This window comes from Mastacembelus armatus, chromosome 17, assembly GCF_900324485.2.
Source record: "Mastacembelus armatus chromosome 17, fMasArm1.2, whole genome shotgun sequence".
In the NCBI taxonomy this organism is placed as follows: Eukaryota; Metazoa; Chordata; class Actinopteri; order Synbranchiformes; family Mastacembelidae; genus Mastacembelus; species Mastacembelus armatus.
The window spans coordinates 17,957,333-17,974,940 of NC_046649.1; the positions used below are offsets into that span (position 1 = coordinate 17,957,333).

At 40.5% G+C, this 17,608-nt stretch overlaps 2 protein-coding genes and 1 non-coding gene across 4 annotated transcripts; 2 read left to right on the plus strand and 1 right to left on the minus strand.

Annotated features, from left to right (window-relative positions):
* The first annotated feature begins 230 nt into the window (after window positions 1–230).
* On the plus strand, window positions 231–8,999 carry phc3 (polyhomeotic homolog 3 (Drosophila)). The gene is made up of 15 exons (XM_026314141.1): window positions 231–267; window positions 1,643–1,866; window positions 2,032–2,187; window positions 2,274–2,348; window positions 2,428–2,586; window positions 2,698–2,787; window positions 3,046–3,262; window positions 3,947–4,590; window positions 4,669–4,786; window positions 4,955–5,232; window positions 6,180–6,339; window positions 6,411–6,528; window positions 7,277–7,406; window positions 7,849–8,098; window positions 8,700–8,999. The coding sequence occupies exons 1-15, from the start codon at window positions 231–233 to the stop codon at window positions 8,852–8,854; spliced, it is 2,811 nt and encodes a 936-aa protein (XP_026169926.1). The 3' UTR covers window positions 8,855–8,999.
* An 825-nt stretch (window positions 9,000–9,824) lies between these two features.
* On the minus strand, window positions 9,825–15,761 carry dapk3 (death-associated protein kinase 3). 2 transcript variants are annotated; one of them, XM_026314444.1, is made up of 9 exons: window positions 15,692–15,761; window positions 14,830–14,923; window positions 13,402–13,762; window positions 12,673–12,802; window positions 12,500–12,548; window positions 12,378–12,404; window positions 12,124–12,276; window positions 11,971–12,016; window positions 9,825–11,775 (listed from the first exon to the last, which is right to left on the minus strand). In XM_026314444.1, the coding sequence occupies exons 2-9, from the start codon at window positions 14,889–14,891 to the stop codon at window positions 11,239–11,241; spliced, it is 1,365 nt and encodes a 454-aa protein (XP_026170229.1). In that variant the 5' UTR covers window positions 14,892–14,923; window positions 15,692–15,761; the 3' UTR covers window positions 9,825–11,238. The 2 variants fall into 2 exon arrangements, with proteins under 2 accessions (XP_026170229.1, XP_026170230.1); XM_026314445.1 differs by lacking the exon at window positions 15,692–15,761 and adding an exon at window positions 15,062–15,200.
* A 1,409-nt stretch (window positions 15,762–17,170) lies between these two features.
* On the plus strand, window positions 17,171–17,242 carry trnae-cuc (transfer RNA glutamic acid (anticodon CUC)). Its single transcript has one exon. It is a non-coding gene; the product is annotated as a tRNA-Glu (tRNA).
* Window positions 17,243–17,608: the final 366 nt, after the last annotated feature.

A 17,608-nucleotide genomic window follows, 5' to 3' on the forward strand; every position in this document is an offset into this window, starting at 1 on the left:
ACGGATGCAAACACATTTTGGAGCATCAGACGCTCCATGCAGTGAGCGCAGCAGCGGACTCCCCGCATGTGGAAAGTCCTCCCGCACTGCGAGCGGTGCTGTGTCAAGACTTTTTTATATTACCTGCTGTAAACCGTCTGGTTTTTATCTCCATTTTAGACAGTACTGACGCATCAGTAGCTTTCATGACTGGGACAATGTGCAGGGGTATGATCAGTTCCTGATGGCCCATGTCTATCAATACCAGGCAGGTAACGCCGACAAGAGGTGAATGATTGTGCATGCATAAAGAGCTGTGGGAGGCAGACCGACAGGGACTGACATGTTGATTTATTGAGTGCATTCTCCGGTGGAGCCTAAATTATGGGCTTTTTATTTACGATAAGACTAATTTTTGTGACGGATTAGGGTTTATCGAGAATAGCTTACCTGATTTTAATTGGGCAGAACCGACTCTGCAGCAGAAAACAATCAATTCAAGCTGCTAGACGCACAAACCATCAGCTTAGTCCTTTTAAATGAAATAAGAGTCGATACATTTTAAGGCTGTTTCTTTGAAATGAATGAATTATTATTAAACATATATTTTACTCGTATCAGCAATAGAAATAAAAAGCATGTCTGGTGATTCACTGGCACAAAATAGACTTTGCTTTGAAAAAATAGGCCAATTGATCACCTTATTCATACATATTCATTAGGTCTTCGTGACGATTGTTTATATTTATAGTTAGTTATAGTTTATAGTTATAGTTTAGTTATATAGAATAAATACTCTGATCATTGTTAGGCTATTATTGGATAGTATTTAAATGACCAACGTCAAACAGAAAGCTCTACGCAAATTAATTTTTTTAAACGTAAAAAAAAATGTACTTTTACACGAATATAAAGGGGGAAAATAAAAACGAATGGAGATAATAAACTTTTGAGCATTTAGCTTTAGTCAGTATTGCACCTGGCGAATTATCGGTTAAGTTTTATTGTTAGTTTAGAGTTTATATTAATTTTATTTATATGCCTTTTTGGTTGTGGAAATATGTTTAAACTGAATGTAAATGAATGACATAGAGCTATATTTATTATATATTTATCATTAAATCATAAATGACCTATGTTGGTCAGGCTGTCAATAGACAAAATGTTTTAACTGCAGGTTTAATCCCCAAAATAGACGATCCTTTAATTGAAACCGATCTAAATGAGTCGATTTATGCTGCAGTGAAACTTATCACATGAATTCATATATTTTTAAAGAAGATCAAAATAATATCTTTCAATTATTTACAATTTAAAGCAGAACAGGATGAATTCAGTCACTATTCCTGAAACCAATGATGAAGTGATTTTTATTCAGAGGTTGGGTGTTGATTTTTAAGCACAATAAAAATAAAAAAAAAACACATGCCTGCAAAACCGATTCAGACTCACATAGTCTTACAGCATGAACACTGGCTCTTTTGTCTTTACACTAATATCTACAACATTTAAAGCTCCAATAGGCTTCTCTTCTTTTTCAAGACTTGGTTAATTAAATGCTTTAGCAGCAAATATCTAATATCTGTTTAATATATACTGCAAATTGATTCAAATGAAGTTGGGATTGAGTACCTGTTGTTCATTGTGTGTTTAATTCCTACAGTTGTCCCCTTACTGAATCTGCACATGACCTGGGAGATGGAGAGGCAGAGCCCAGGGGAAAAGCAGGCAGGCTCTAATAGGACTGAAGCCACCACCACCATCACCACCACCACCACCACATCAGTTGCCATCACTATGGCAACAGTCCAGTCCAGCAGTACCACGTGCACCCAGGCGCCCTGTACCTCCCTCAGCATCATCCCACCAGACAGACAGGCAGTCCAGGTCTGAATTTTCAACATCACCAGCATCAGATCATGATAAAAAAATAAATATGAAGTGTTTTAACTATTTGATAAATGCAACAAAAGACATTTCAGGAGATTTTAATAGCACTGTGATGGATATACTGGAATGAAAATCAATTTGTAAACCGCATCATGTCAACAGGTGATCCAACATGCCATCCATAGACCTCAGAGCATGGCAGCCCAGTATCTGCACCACATGTATGCAGCTCAGCAGCAGCACCTCATGCTGCAAACAGCAGCCCTACAGCAGCACCAGCACCCACCTCATCTGCAGAGTCTGGCCACCATACAGCAGGTCAGACTGTGTCTGTGTCACGCATTAATGCAAACATGAAGAGTATGAGAGATGGGACTGTGTAAAATGTTCCCAATACCTTTCAGGCATCAGTGTGTCAAAGACAGTCTCCTTCATCCACTGGCAGTTTGGTTCAACCTGCAGGTGTTTCCCAAAATTCTGTAAGTATCTTGTTACCATTTTCATCAACCAAGCTCAGTCTTTCTTCTGACATTCTTCACTATACTTCCCCAACTCTAGATTACTTTACCAGCATCTCCAGTGACAGCCCAGCTGATTGGCCGAAGTCAGACATCCAACTCCACTGCTGCAGCAACCACCATATCCCAGCAGGCCATGCTTCTGGGAAACAGGCCGGTCAACTGTAACCAAGCTCAGATGTACCTTCGGACTCAGATGGTACAAACCTTTAAAACTCCTGGTCATTCTTACAGTTTGCACTGGTACTTTAAAGCTGCTTGGCTCATTTGCCCTATTTCTATTTTTACTGAAAGCCTTTTCTCCTGTCAGCTTATTTTAACTCCTGCAGCAACGGTGGCTGCGGTTCACTCAGACCTCCCTGCTGTCACCTCCTGCTCCTCTTTACCTAACTCCTGTCAGGTATAAACTTTGCCAGGCACAGAATTAAAACAACCCGTGCATGTCACAAGAATTCACTATCATATACCTGTGACAAATCTTCAGCATGAGACACTGCAAAATTCAAATATATCTGCTAAATATGTATGAAAGTTAAACACAGGAATGGGATTTTGCTGCTTGTCAGTGGATCCATTGATAATACTGTATGAAAGTGATATTATTTGTGTTGCAGGTTTATTTAAAAGTGTAAAAGTGTCTTTTTGCAAATATTTTCAGGTGCAGAATCTGGCTCTGCGGGCCCACTTGCCTGGAACTCTGGCTACAGCCCACAGTGTGATCTTGAAGCCATCTGCCCAGTCCCAAGCCCCGTCTCCAACTGCCTCTTTGTCCAAGACATCAATCTGTGCTCTGAAACCCAACCAGATGACTGACGCCTCAAACAAACAGGAAACAGGACAGTCTGATGCCTCGGGGGCCCAGATTATCACTCCAAGTGAGCTAATGTGTTCACATAATGAGGCTGAAAGGAAATGTTTACAAGATGTGTCAGGTTTATGTGATGTCAGTAACAAAATTTAAGTATCTACAACTATCTGACCTGGTTAGAATGAACCTGGATCTTATATTTAACAACCTTGAAACTGAGATGTTAAAGTTAACACACTCATAATGTTATTTGCTTCAAAACTGAATTTTTTATTACAAGCATAATAAGTACATATCACTTTATTATTAATTTATTGAACAGCTACTGTTCAAATAAGTAATTATAATGTGCTTTCATGGAAACGACCAAAAACACACCTAATAAAGCTGGAATAGATGACCTGTTATGTATTTTTGTTGATATGTTTTGATTACAAAATTAATTTCTCATTTATTACATAAAGAAAAATAAAACAAAAAAGGTCAAGTGTTTGTTGCTAAACTGGCTTAGACTCCCCTTAATGTGATGTAATCATGTTGTTTTTATTCATCAGGTTAAAGTCAATGCTTTTTCTGAACTGAAATTATAATGTTACCCTCTTAGTTGGCCCGTGATATGTGTTGTTCCTTTCTGATCAAGCCTGAAAAAGTGGAACTTATTTAGTACCTCTTTTTAATTATTTTTGCACATTTGTTGTGTACATTTGAGCTGTTGTTCCTCACGGCTTTCTGCTCCTCACCCTCCCTGCAGCCTACTGTCCAGTGCAGACTCATGCTGTGGTCAAGCAGCAGCTGCCCTGTCCACCAGGCCAGAGGGTTGCACAGCACCAGCTCATCCTCCAACAGGGTACAGGAGGAGCTCCCAGCTCCAGACAGCTCCAGCCCATTGCCCTCAGACTAGCACCACAAGAACCCAACTCCAGTCCTCTTCCTCTGTCAGTTAAAAGACTGACCACTCCCAGCACCCATTCACAAACCAATAATGATACTCAGACCACCTCCTCTTCCTGTCCATCACCTCCATCTGTCACCAGTGTGTTTACATCTTCAACTCAGACCTCAGTCCCAGCTGCCACCGTTCAGCCTCAGCCTCCTCCTCTGGTGGCTGCTCCGCAGCGTCGGACCTCATTCCTACAAGTGCAGAACCAACCTCCACCTCCTCCTCCTCCTCTGGTTCTCCCCAGGCTGCCACAGAACCCCCCGGCCTCAGTGCAGAGGCTGTCCATGACCTCAGTCCAGGCTTTGGCTGTCCACTCCGGACAGGTGCTGCTGCCAGAGCAGGAGCTGCCTGTAGCGGAGGCCTTGGTCCAGATGCCCTACCAGAACTTGCCTCCTCCTCAGACAGTGGCTGTTGATCTGAAGGTCCATCCGGTCAGACCCAGTGGAATTCCACTGGTGAGTTGCCATGTTTTGTTTGGAGATTTCCTGTTTGCATTATATACTGGTTTAACCAAGGATTTATTTGAATTTCAGTCGGGGCAGTCATGCAAAGTGAATGGACTGAGCTCAGAAGAGAGAAAAGATGAACGTTGTCCAAGTCCACAGAGAGACAGGACCCCTGCACCTCTCACTGTGCCTCCTAAGCAGAATGGTGCTGGTAAAATATGACAATAAAAGAATAAAAACAAAAAATGAACTGCATATTAAAAGGACATCTTGAATTAAACTGAAAATAACTGAATGTATAAAATTATTTTGGTCTAACTGTGTGAGAAACACTCCTCACGTCTATTTTTTTTTTTAACTTCTTATTGTCCAGCAGTGATGGGTTCATCCTCTGTAATATCCAGTCACTCAGTGATCAGACCTCCACAGATGGAGGAGCCCTCTCGGCTCACCACCAACAGCAGCAGCAGCAACAATCCTCCTCCTCCTCTTCTACCTTCTCCCATCCTTCCCGCTGCAGTAAGAAGCCCCTGCCAGCCTCCCTCTGCCCCATCCAGCCTCCCAGGAAGCCCTGAAAGGATGCGTACAACTCCTGTCCTCACACACCTCATTGAGGGTTTTGTGATCCATGAGGGCCTGGAACCATTCCCGGTATGTACACAGTAAAAGCTCAGGGCACCAAGGCACCTCTTCAGAGGTGGATATTGCAGTTGAAGCTAAAGCTCACTTTGAAATCTTTGAAAACATAGCCTGCATTTCTGGGGTCAAGTTGTTGTTTGATGGTTTTGTGCAGGTACAGCAGTAATGTGGCATGAAACATTTTCAGTTACTTATAACATCAGCAAACATCCAAATTTGGCATCAGAAGCAAGAGTAGGGACCTCATTTAGTTAAAATGAAGAACTGACCAGCAGATGCAGCTTAAATACTCTACTGTATCTGGGAAACACACAATCAGATGTCAACAGAAAACACTGGGGAGGAAGTAGGAAAAAGGCAAATTCCTAACTTCTAAAAGTTGTTTAGCAGCACACATGGATGACAAAACATGATCATATTATAGTGTTATCTTTAAACAACAAAGCTGCTGATATTCTGTTGTCAGCAAAGCCCATAAAAAAAAAAACCCAAACCAAAATTTTCTCCTAAAATTCTCTGACTTCATGTTGTCAGTGGTACTCAGCCAATTTTTACGAATCACAGTGTCACAGTAAAAGCTTCATTTTTAAATGTCCCTGAAACAGCTGGGCGCTGTAGTGTTCAGCCATAGTTACTCAAGCAGGAATACAAGGTGCAATAAAGGGGACTATTTTTAGCCATGTTCATTGAGGTTATCATAATGAAAGAATGCGTCAGCCAGTACACTGATGTGGTTAAATGATGTGTATTTTAAACAGAAGTGGCACTTAATGGTACAGAGGAATTTTGACGCACGGACAATACTTAATAGTCACGATGCAATGTTGGCTTTGGTCTTTACATGGGATTTGTTAAGAAAAAATACAGTGAAAATTAGCAGGTTTATCCTTTAAACACCACTGTTTCTTCATCCATTGCAGAGCAACATTCAATGTTTTTAACTGTACCCCATGATGCAGGTGGGCCCTTCCTCCTTGTTCACAGACCAGCAGGCTTCACTTCCAGACTCCCAGGAGGTACAGACCAATGGGGATGCAGCAGCAGAGGACAGTCCTTTGGATGCTGACCAATCAGATTCAACAGACTCAGAGATGGAAAATGATGTCCCTGCAGCAGATGGTGAGGACTGTGTGTGTGTGTGTGTGTATGTACTATATGTATGTGTGCAACTAACAGCTGGTCCTCTGAAGTTGCAGAGCTCGGGGAGAGTGTGGCAGGTGTGCTGCAGTGTGAATACTGTGGGAGCAGAGGTTACGCTCACACGTTTCTGCGTTCCAAACGCTTCTGCTCCATGACATGTGTCAGAAGGTAAACAAACCACTCACACATCCAGATGCGATTAATGTGTTTCTGGTGCTCAGAAAGTACATTAAGAACAGGCCAATGAACCAGCACACACAGTATCAAGTCTTGTTTGCAACAATTCAGTGCTGAAAATGTACAGATGCATTATCAGATAAATTTAATAAAATATAACATTTTTAAAAATGTACAACTCCAATAGAAATTAAACAAAACATTGTTCATTTTGGTTTTTACCTTTATATTTGTTGATTTGTTGTAAGGTTTGTTTTAAGAAAAACAATGAAGAACTCCTGTCATTATGTTATTGTCCAACTACAATGTGGTTTATATAATCCTTTTTTTCAATGTTAGTGCTGCCTCAAGTTCAACACACTGTTTGAAGAGACAATGAGCACCACATGCCTTTGTGCAGAGACCAACAACAAAAGATTGATTCTAACTTCATGAATAAAAAATGCATAGTGTTGTTATAAAAGAGCAGCTCTGTATAAATAAAAATATTGTGTATAATGCTAATGTCTTCCACACAAGACAAAAAAAATGCAGCCTGTCTCGGTGGTGGTGAGACACAACATCTGACATCCATTATAGCTATAAGAACAAATCTGAAGTACATAATGACTTCCAGGTTTCCCTTGGAGTCCAGGCATCAAAGGGAGGACAAATGCAGACCATCAGCCCAAAGCCCAATGACTCATGCCTGTTCATGTATCTGCACGTAGTACATATCTGATATAATACTCTGTGTTAGGTTCAGTGTGAGCTGCACCAAGCGTATCACCATGCTGAGGGCAAGTCGCTGGGGTCACAGGCCGATGGGCAGGAGAGGACGACCCCCCACCAGAGTCAACGGAGCCTCCAGAGAACATTTTCTGAGACAGGTCAGTTCAGATCATTGACCTGGTGAATATTGCAAAATACAGAAATGCTGCAGGGATAACTAGTCCTGTAGGACAAGCTGCTCTCTGGGGAACAGCTACAGAAACAAAACATAGCGGGAGACAGATTTTTCCTGTTTTAGTACATTGTTAATCATCAGATTTATCCTATAAGCAACTGGATGGGTATCCTGACCCCTGACCCACTGCTTATGGAGTCAACAACTTTGTAGACAATAAACATGAAGCAAATTTCTTCAAAACATTGCGGAGGTCAACTTGACTCAAAATGTATTGATATCATCAGAGTGAAACTAACTACTACACCCAAAGGCCAAAACAATTGAATCTGAGACAACGAAGGCCAGAGCCTGGTTTAGACCTGCAGTACGTAACCTGAACCTAAACATCACAGTAGACATTTGATTGTCTTGGTGCTCTGCAGCCTCGTAGGTCGTTTGACTCGGAGCAGGCCCAGCAGAGCTCGCTGAGAGAGGAGGAAGAGGAAGAGGTGGAGGAGGATGAAGATGAGCCTCCCGTTCCCATGACAACAAGACTTCGCAAACAGGCTGAGAAGAAGCGGGAGGAGCAGAGGACCACAGAAACGACCAGTATTTCTGACAGAGAAGAAGACGCTGCCTGTCCATCTCAGTGGAACGTGGAACAAGTGTTTATTTACATCAAGTCCCTGCCAGGTAACAAACCTTTGTCACTAAATACGGCAATTATGGCTACAGATTATGTATCAGGGTAGAAAGGTAAATGGGCATTTCATTGTACACCACTTCCACACACAGTGCTGAATAATTAAAGACAGCTGAGGAGGACGAAGACCAGGAGCATGGAGTACAGAAAGGGAGAAGGGCCGCTTGTGAAACCATAAAGAGCAATACATTCTACACTATAATTCATTAGCAAGAAGCACTTTCTGAACATATTTGGTAACTTCTCTGTCTCCCTGATGATAAACATGTCCATGTGTCCTTGGCCAACCTACCCCTGTAAAAGAAGGCTTAAATAAATAAAACAATGTACTGTTCTCCCAAGATACTTTACATTTAACTGAGGCTGTTAACTTGTTGCCTTCAGGGACATTAAGTGAATCACCACCTGTGCATCAAATGAATGCTGCCAGATATTGATTGCCTGATGTTGTAATTTAAGCTTAGAGAGTGGAGCAGAAACAATTAGACCAGAGATTAGATTAGTTACCTTGATGACTGATGTTAGGCATTCTTTAAACAAAAAGGTTCAGCTTCTCGAATGTGAGGAAATCACATCCTATCTTCTCTACAGGTGGTCAGGACGTAGCCGCAGAGTTTCGTTCCCAGGAAATCGATGGACAGGCTCTGCTGCTTCTCACAGAGGATCACCTGGTCAGCACCATGAACCTTAAACTGGGACCTGCACTGAAACTCTGTGCCCACATTAATTCTTTGAAAGATGCATAAGTATTGTGTGTTCATATGGCCCAAGATGGTGTTTGTTAACTCTCCACATCTGCAGAGACAGTTAGGACGCACTGGTCATCTTTAAGCTGTCCAGCTCATTCTTGGAGTGGAGCGGATTGTATTGAGCTGAAGTCGTGAACGCACAGGCCGCAGTTTCATTTCCTGAGACCACTTTGACTCCATCCATTTGTTTCAAAATGGTTTTAAAAAGTTGTTTGTATCATTTGTAAACAAAAAGGACAACTTAACATCTGACTGCTGTACAATCTCAAAGTTTACATAACAGATTATTGTCTACTAAAATTTGATATTCATCATCAGCAAGTTGTAATGAATTATGAAAACTAACTCATTACAAGGTTATTTATTGTTATTGTCATATGAATAAAACATAAAACGTTTAATAATTGTTACTATGTTGATAAAGGCTTCCAGTAAAGTCCCAGAAACTGATTTTTTTACAGTGTGACTGGAGAGAGCTTCTTTATCTTATTTCTATTTCTTATTCTGAGGCAAGAGAATATTTCTACATTTTGAAGCAATGAAGATTTTAAATGCAGTACATTTACCTGTGGGGTATTGCTGCTTTAATCATTTGCAGAGAAGCATAGAAAAGATTTTGTTAACTCATTTCAGCTTTACGTCCATGAGATAAATGTACAGATTGTGTTTTATGATCTTTGCAGAGACTTAAACTAAAAGTCCTTTTTAAAAATGATTATGTATTTTGTGATACCACCAGCAGAGGGCCCTCTTGATATTTTTAAGATGAAAATGCTACAATGAGCTGAGTACAGGAAGACCTCATCAAATCTTTGAGCTCATGATGAAAATTAATGTGCTACAATGAAATGTTTTCACTAAGCTGAATATTAAGCTTATTACTGCACAGAGTAACGTTAGAAGAAAGTTCAAATGTGATTACTTCACATTCACACAACAACAACACAGATCAGACTTTACAGCAAAGTAACAGTGGTAACGTTTGTTTATTTTTTAACATCTTTACAGCTTTTTTTCTCACCTAATACAGATTAAAATATATTTTAGACTGTAATCACTTAAGTGCAAATGAGTACATTTCTCTACTAAAAAAATACTACTGACTATATTGTATATTTACTACACATGGGGAATGTGTTGCTTGGATGTGAAACTTCAGTGGAATGTGTGCAGGGACGGTCCGAATGGCAACAGCTAATGCAGTTACAAGTTATAGAGAAAGTTTCCATGCACACTATTTGGTTTCCAAGGCTACTGTGCAAAAGTTGCTGCGCATACGACACTGAATGATATCAATGTGATAGAAACGCCATTAACTCAATGACGGATGCATGTTCGCAGAGGCAGTATGGTCAATCAGGCACTGCAAAGATGAGTTTATACATTCTGAATCTGGTACTTTACAGATCTGTATTTTTCAAATAATTACCTTTGAGGTTTCCTGAAAAGACCCATGTAAATTTATATTAATCAGAGATAAAACAGAGAGCATTGGTTGGTACACTTTCTGTTAACTTCAAGTGCTATATTACTTATCACTTTTAGTCAGAGCAAATCAACAAGCACACACCATTTAGAGAATAAAAAAAATTTAAGTTTCCACAAATAAATGCACAATAAATAAATACTGAGGTTTAAATACATTTCCAAAAACCTCCTCTGACAACTAATTAAACTAATTACAATAGAACATCTTAGTTTGCCTTTAATTATTACCAAACGACATGGTCCTTTCCAGGAAACATTTAAAAATCATCATTAGAAAATAACAGATCTATTAAATGAAGCATTACCCTAAATCTTCTACGGTGAGGTTGTTAATTGCATCCTTTATAGATGACTGTCTTAAAATATGAGAGAAATTTAAAGTCAGCTGCGATCAAATCTGAAATGCATGTAACCAGATAGATAAATACCCCTGAATTCTCAACAAACCTGACTAACATCTGTATATTGTGACGCTTTCCCATTTAACTGGCCAATAACCTGAGGCAGGTGCAACCGAGTAGACCAAGATAAATAATTGAATGTATTCTACATCTGCAATACTAAAAACTGCAAACAAGTCAACATGGTTTGCAAATAAAGTTAACTAATATGCATAACAGCTGAATTACAGTACATAAAATCTGAAATTCTAATTTTATTTAGAATTTAGAAAAACACAGGAATGAGGTTCTCCATGGAGAAATGGGTTCAGTATATTGCTTCTTGCTTTTTCTCTCAAGCATGACACATACAGGGTAAAACCTATTTCCCTTCAGACAGGAGCAGGAAAGCTTATGATGGAAACTAACCCATTGAAACCCTGCTGTGTGGCACACATGCAGAGAAGACGGGCAGGAGTATACTTGAGAATAAAAATGTCACTGCTGCCCACCTCAAGGCATGCTGCCAGAGCCGAGGCCATCCTTCTCTGCAGATACGGACTTGACCAGCTCCTCCACCCAGCGGACTTCAGAAGCCACCTGCTCAGCCAGGGCCTCATAGCGGTTTTCCAGGCGTCCAAACTTGCGCTTGAGAATGTTGGTAGCCTGCATGGTGACCCGGGCGTCCTCCTGGCACTTCTTTCGCTGAGCTTGAGTACGCTGCAGCTCTTGGCGAATGTGGCTCAGGTCGCTGGAGATGCTCTGGTTCTCCTCCTTGTACCAACCCTCCTTCTCCTCGTAGATGGACAGCAATGCTGCCACGTCCTCTCGGCACGAGCGCTGGTTGCACTCCAGCTCCTTCAGGCCTTCCTCTGCTGCTGCAATCTCCTCGAGCACCTGGGAGAAACGCTCGAAGTTGATGTAGGTGTTGTTAGGTGGCATGCTGGAGTGGGACTTGATGGTGTACTCCTTCAGACGAGTGGTCTTCAGGCGCCTGCGCTCAGGCTTGTGGTCTTTATCCTCCTGCCGCACATTTCGCCTCTTAATCACCTGGGAATAAAAAAAGAACAACTTTATAAATATCTTGACAAGCACTGTCTCCAACAGTTTAATAAAGTACAATAATCTAGTTACGAAGACACCAAAGCATGGATTGATTTCACAGCACTTTCAGCACACCTGAATGTAAAAATGACTGTAGACGTCACTGAATAACCAGATATAAACGCAAAATAAAACACCTACCTTAATCCAGGGGTGTTCAAGACTGTCATCAATTGTCATTCTCTTCCTGAAAAAGAAAAATTATCAACCAATAAGAAAACTTGTTCAGAATTTCTGCTAAGAAAAGACATTTCTCTTCTTTTCGTTTGGCATAAATTCTGAAAAAGTTCATACTTTGGATCCTTAACCAACAAACGCCGTATGAAGTCCTTGGCCAACTCGCTTGTATTGCTGAAATATTCTTCATCAAAGTCATAGTTGACAGCTGAGATGTTAGTCAGGGTCTCCTGCTTGGTCTCGCCCAGAAACGGTGAAGCACCACTCAACCTAACATTAACACAGACTTTGCTTTACACCACATATGGAGGGTGAGTCATTTCTGTTTCTATAAATGCCAACAGTCAGGTATGATGTGAAGCATTACTCACAGAATGTATGTGATTACTCCAATGCTCCTGCAGAGATGAGAAGAGCAAAAAATGAATGGAAGTGGTCACGCAGATCTGTGTACAGCTTCAGAGGAGGGAAAAACAGCATGTTGATGTCTTACCACATGTCTGCCTCCAGTCCAAGTGGCTCATAGTTGACTATTTCTGGAGCTGTGAAGCACAGAGGAATGAGTGCTTTCATTCAAACCAGATGGGATGCTTAACTTACTGTCTTTGCCAGCCTGGGCATGAGCCGATTTTAACTGTGTGCATCTGATATTCAACAGGATCTTACCAACAAACTCTGGTGTCCCAAAAATGTTCTTGAATTCGTTTCCTGCTTTAATCTGATGAGCAATTCCAAAGTCAATCAGTTTGATCCTGGGGTTGGGGACGTTCTTATCCAGCAGCATAATATTCTCAGGCTGAAAGATAAACCAGTGTGAGAAGGAGGGAATGTTTTTAATTGAACACGTCCACAAAGAATCCCAGCAAAGTAAAAACGTGTACAGTGAATTTTTTTGACGTTTTGCCCAACTCTAAACAGCTGTCTACATCTGGAAACAAGACTAGGCAAAAAAAAAAACAAGGATTCTAAACCACTATGTAAAACTGAGGACAATCAACATCACACACTGATCATTGCGAATATAAAAATATTGATAAGTGCAGCTTTAAAGGACAACCCTATAAGACATGCTTTCCAGCTCATCTGCAACATAAACTTTACAATACAAGTTTGTTTATCCATCTAAAAATACTAATATTTTCTAATCACTGCAGCTAAAAATAAGTCAAAAACATCTTTCAGGTTTGCTCTGTGCTACTAAGGCGTAGTGGCCTGTACACTTTTTCCACACAAGTAGCAGCACCACCTTGTGTGTATACAGCCCTGAAGTGCCAGGTACTTGCAGTACTACAAGAACCTCTGTCAGCACCTTTACTGAACTTCACACTAGCATCTCACTTACAACTGTTGGCCCAGAGCCTCAAACAAACCGTCATAAGCAAACAGACTGCTGACCTTGAGGTCAAAGTGAGCGATGCGTTTGGAGTGGAGATACTGAACGCCGTCCAGGATCTGTTTGAGAAACTGGGTGGCCTCCTCTTCTGTTAGAGACTCCTTCTCAGCCAGGAAGTCAAAGAGCTCTCCGCCGGACACCAGCTCCAGGATCAAGATCACGTCGGTTTTGTTTTCGAAGATATCGTGCAAGGTGATGATGTTGCTGTGCTGGATCTCCCGCAGGATGTTGACCTCGCGCTCGATCTCTTCCCGACTCACCCCCCGCCGACTGGAGGACAGTCGCCGCTTCTTGATAAACTTGGCTGCATATTCAACACCAGTGCTCTTCTCCTTGCACTTACGGACGATGGCAAATTGTCCACTGCAGGGAGAAGAGAACAAAGGTGATTTAAAAAAAAAAAAAAAAAAAAAAAAAGTTATTTGTTTCACATGTGGCACATAGGCTAAATCAACACATTACTATTAGGCTATAAAAAAAATCTATGATGGACAGCGATCACTGTGGACTTGTCGTGGAGTTTAACTAAACCAGAGTGTGAGTTTTCTTCTTCAGAATGCAACAGCCAGGCATCATGTGAATCATGTGAAGCCAATGATGATAAATCACTAAGGTGAAAAGGACCAATGACAAGGAAATATTCTGTTTCACCAGAGAAAAAAAAAAAAAAAAAAAACAGTACTCATTATTGTGCTAAAATATGCATCTTATCAAGACATTTCTGCCTCTGATTAAAGTTTTTTTAAAACAACCTTTAAAAGGCCTGGGGATAAACCGAATTTGACGATTTTGAAAAACACAGGAAACAAGTTAATTCCCACTACATTGGTAGAGTTGTGGTTTTAGAAACAAAAGACACTGATGTTGGTGTAAATGAAACTGTGCACACACAAAGTGCATGCACAGTGTCTTCTCCTGTAGAGCAAACACTACACCACAGCAGAGAGAGAAAGTGACACTGAGACGCAATGACGTCATGCTTTTGCTGCATTACTGCAGGAGAAAACAGTCAAGGTAGAAACTTCAGTTTAATCTACTACAAATTATTGATGATTCATCTCTAAACTATGAGACACAGTGTAGAAGGGTACAAGTGGATATTTTAACATGTGGCTGACACATACTTTGGCCCTGGACTGTTGTTATGAATGGTCATTAAAATGCATATCAAGTAACCATGTGCAATCTGACTGCACTTTGTTATTATGTACAGAAAACTACAAGCACTGATATTAAAAAAAAACAAAACAAACACATATATGTGCACTGCCATAGAGATAGAAAATATTGCCGATGAAACTACTTGTTTTTCCAAAGCGTCATTACTGTGGCTTGGCTGTCCTCCAGCGACTGCGGCCAAATGTGAACAGTGTAGTTGTATGGAGGCGTATCAGACTGAGAAGAAAATATAAGACATCTAGATAACATACCTGCCCAGCTCCTCTCCCATCTCATAATACAACTCGACATCCTCTTGCCTGAAGCCAGCCATGATGTGCTGACAGGACTGATGGTGATGAATCACTACGGCGAAACAAAAAAGACAGAAACCCAATAAAGACTGGCTGGGACTGAACTGGATATATTACACAGACAGCACAGTGAGCCAAACAATACCATGTAGACTCTGTGATACTCGTCTTAGTTATAAACCAGAATTACCTTTACGCCTACATGGTAAGTCACCTCTTATCACCCTGTTTCTCTCCTCCTTATTTGGCGAGAGCTCTAGTTTTGAAAGACTTTCTGGATGATGTCAGACCTCTGCATACCAGTCCTACGTACATCATCTCCTCCTTGAACCAGCCATCACTGATTGGATTAAAGAGTGGGATTTAACTATTCTCCCCAGTATTTATCATTTCACTCATTTAAACCTCATTTAAATTGACTGGTCTCAACAAAAGAAAAGAATCATTTCGGAGTGTGGCTGGTTGCCGAGCGCCATAACTAAAGGACTCAGAAGATAATCAGGCATTTCCTCCGTGGATTATTCTGAGCAAGAGCAGCATAAAAGGCGCCACAAACCTAAAGGCTTGTTCGAGATTAAACGAATAGAAACAAATGTAAACCTGCATGTTAAATAAAGTGAATCCCACCGAGGGAAGACAGTTAGCTTAGCTGGTAAACTAGCTAGGTTAACGCTAACGTTAACCTACACACCGGCTTTGTAACAAGCTTTAACGTTACTTCAGTTGGGAAAACATGCGAGTAATTACACTGAAAGAGTGTCAGTAAAGGTACATATGTATCAAAATAAACTGTGGAGGCAATAGTACAACGGATACTTACGGTGTAGTTGATTATCAACGCTGCATTCCCCTGAAGTAGTTTCGTGTAAATAACCGGACTGAACAGTGTCGATCAAGCAACAGCGAAACATACAACTTCCGGTCCTGAAGTTCAAAATAAAAGAACTTGCCGTGCTTAACAGGGTTTCTGTTTTTTTTCTGGCACTGTAGGTCTGCACGTTTGTGTGTACGTCCTTTTGCAATCTGGGATTAGTTAATGCATGAATATAATTATAACCACTTACAACAATTATCACAGAATACTAAAAGCATGCCTTGTATACGTAGACATATTTCAGTGCATGTGCATATTTCAGCGTGTTACGCAAACACCAATAACATAGCTAATACTGAGGACACATTTTATACTTTGAATAGGTCTTCACTACCCTATGTTAATCAAACAATTCTTTATTAAACATGTCTTTAAACACACACCTATTTTTTATAAGCGTACATATATACATACATCATCATCATCATGGCAAGTAGATTTTTTTAATCCAGATTTAAAGTGAGGACTGAGAAAGTTTCAGCTTTCAGCACATTTATTTGAAGAGTCTTTCAGAGTAAAATGTTTTCATTTGCTCAATGAAGAACAAACATTCATCCACAGTAACATTCAGCAATAACCAGAACACATTTTTGAGCAGAAGGGATCTTGGATGCTTCTAGTAAATGGTTTACTTAAAGCCTATTTGAGATTGCAAAAGCAACAGGAGCACCAGTGGGAACAGGAAGGGCATAAACTCCTCACTCATGAACTCAAAGTCATGGATACATCCATGGAGAGCAGACCTTGGTATGCTGGGAGATGCTAAGCTGGCCTACATTGTCAGATATTCAGTGTTTCAATACAGAAATGCATTTTTACAATCCAAGGAGAAAATAACTGAAAGCGCGTTCAAACTGCAAAGTGGTGCAAAAACGCACAATCGTTCCTTTAACCTTTATTCTGAAAGATGGAATCGCTTACGTTCCGGTGTTGATGTGTCTCCAGATGCAGGTAAATATCTGTCAGAAGGAAGGACATATGGAGTGACTTAATGCTGAGGGAATCAACCCTGCAGCAGTACGTCAGTGAATAACAAGATAGAGCATGCAGCAGCAGGGATTAAACAAAGATTGAGCTCATTCATATGTAGGCTACCAGGGCCACATCACGGAAACACCTCGAGGAGTGACACCTCAGAGCATAGTCGACCTTAATAATGCAGAACAATTTGGACTAAAGGATGAGTTCATGAGATCTTGAGATTTCTGTACAGTGTTAAGTGTGTGTTTTCATTGCATTTGTACCTGCTGTACTTTCTGACCAAAAACCGATCTAATTGCTCTGCACCCTATTGAATAAATAATAATAATATAAGTTACATAAGGGTGCGTTGCCTAAATAAATATAATTTCATACCCACTGTAGGCATCTAAACCATATTATGTCTGACAGCTTTGAGAGATACGACTAGGAAGGAACTTGCAGTCCCTGGTGGTCTAGTGGTTAGGATTCGGCGCTCTCACCGCCGCGGCCCGGGTTCGATTCCCGGTCAGGGAACTACGTTTTAGGATAATGGTTCACTCTATTCTCTCAAAATAAAGTGTTCTCTTTCCTTCCAATTCATTCTAACCTCCTAAGATCGATATACTGTACAGTGTATGCTCATAACTTTAAAAGTGCGTACATCTAACAGCTGGTTACTACATGAGATAATGTAACAGTGATTAGATAATGTAACAATTTTCACTGATTCATTTTTTTTTTTTTTTTTTTTTTAATTTTCACAGGGGAGCACTGGACATTGCACCCATCATTCCCATTCTTTCCAATACTGTACATACTGTAAATGGTTTTTTATTCACATTGCAAATCTGTATATTTTAATTTTATTTTTATCTTATCTTATTGTATATTTGCAAAGTT

Excerpts from the sequence above, each read along its gene's own strand:
- phc3 (XM_026314141.1), top strand. The coding sequence starts at position 231 with ATGTCTATCAATACCAGGCAGGTAACGCCGACAAGAG. Across the intron at positions 2,587-2,697 it reads TGTACCTTCGGACTCAGATG|CTTATTTTAACTCCTGCAGC; the intron begins GTACAAACCTTT and ends TTCTCCTGTCAG. Across the intron at positions 6,340-6,410 it reads TGATGTCCCTGCAGCAGATG|TTGCAGAGCTCGGGGAGAGT; the intron begins GTGAGGACTGTG and ends GGTCCTCTGAAG.
- dapk3 (XM_026314444.1), bottom strand. The coding sequence starts at position 14,891 with ATGGCTGGCTTCAGGCAAGAGGATGTCGAGTTGTATTATGAGATGGGA. Across the intron at positions 12,803-13,401 it reads TCGCTCACTTTGACCTCAAG|CCTGAGAATATTATGCTGCT; the intron begins GTCAGCAGTCTG and ends TTTATCTTTCAG. Across the intron at positions 12,017-12,123 it reads TTGTTGGTTAAGGATCCAAA|GAAGAGAATGACAATTGATG; the intron begins GTATGAACTTTT and ends TTTCTTTTTCAG.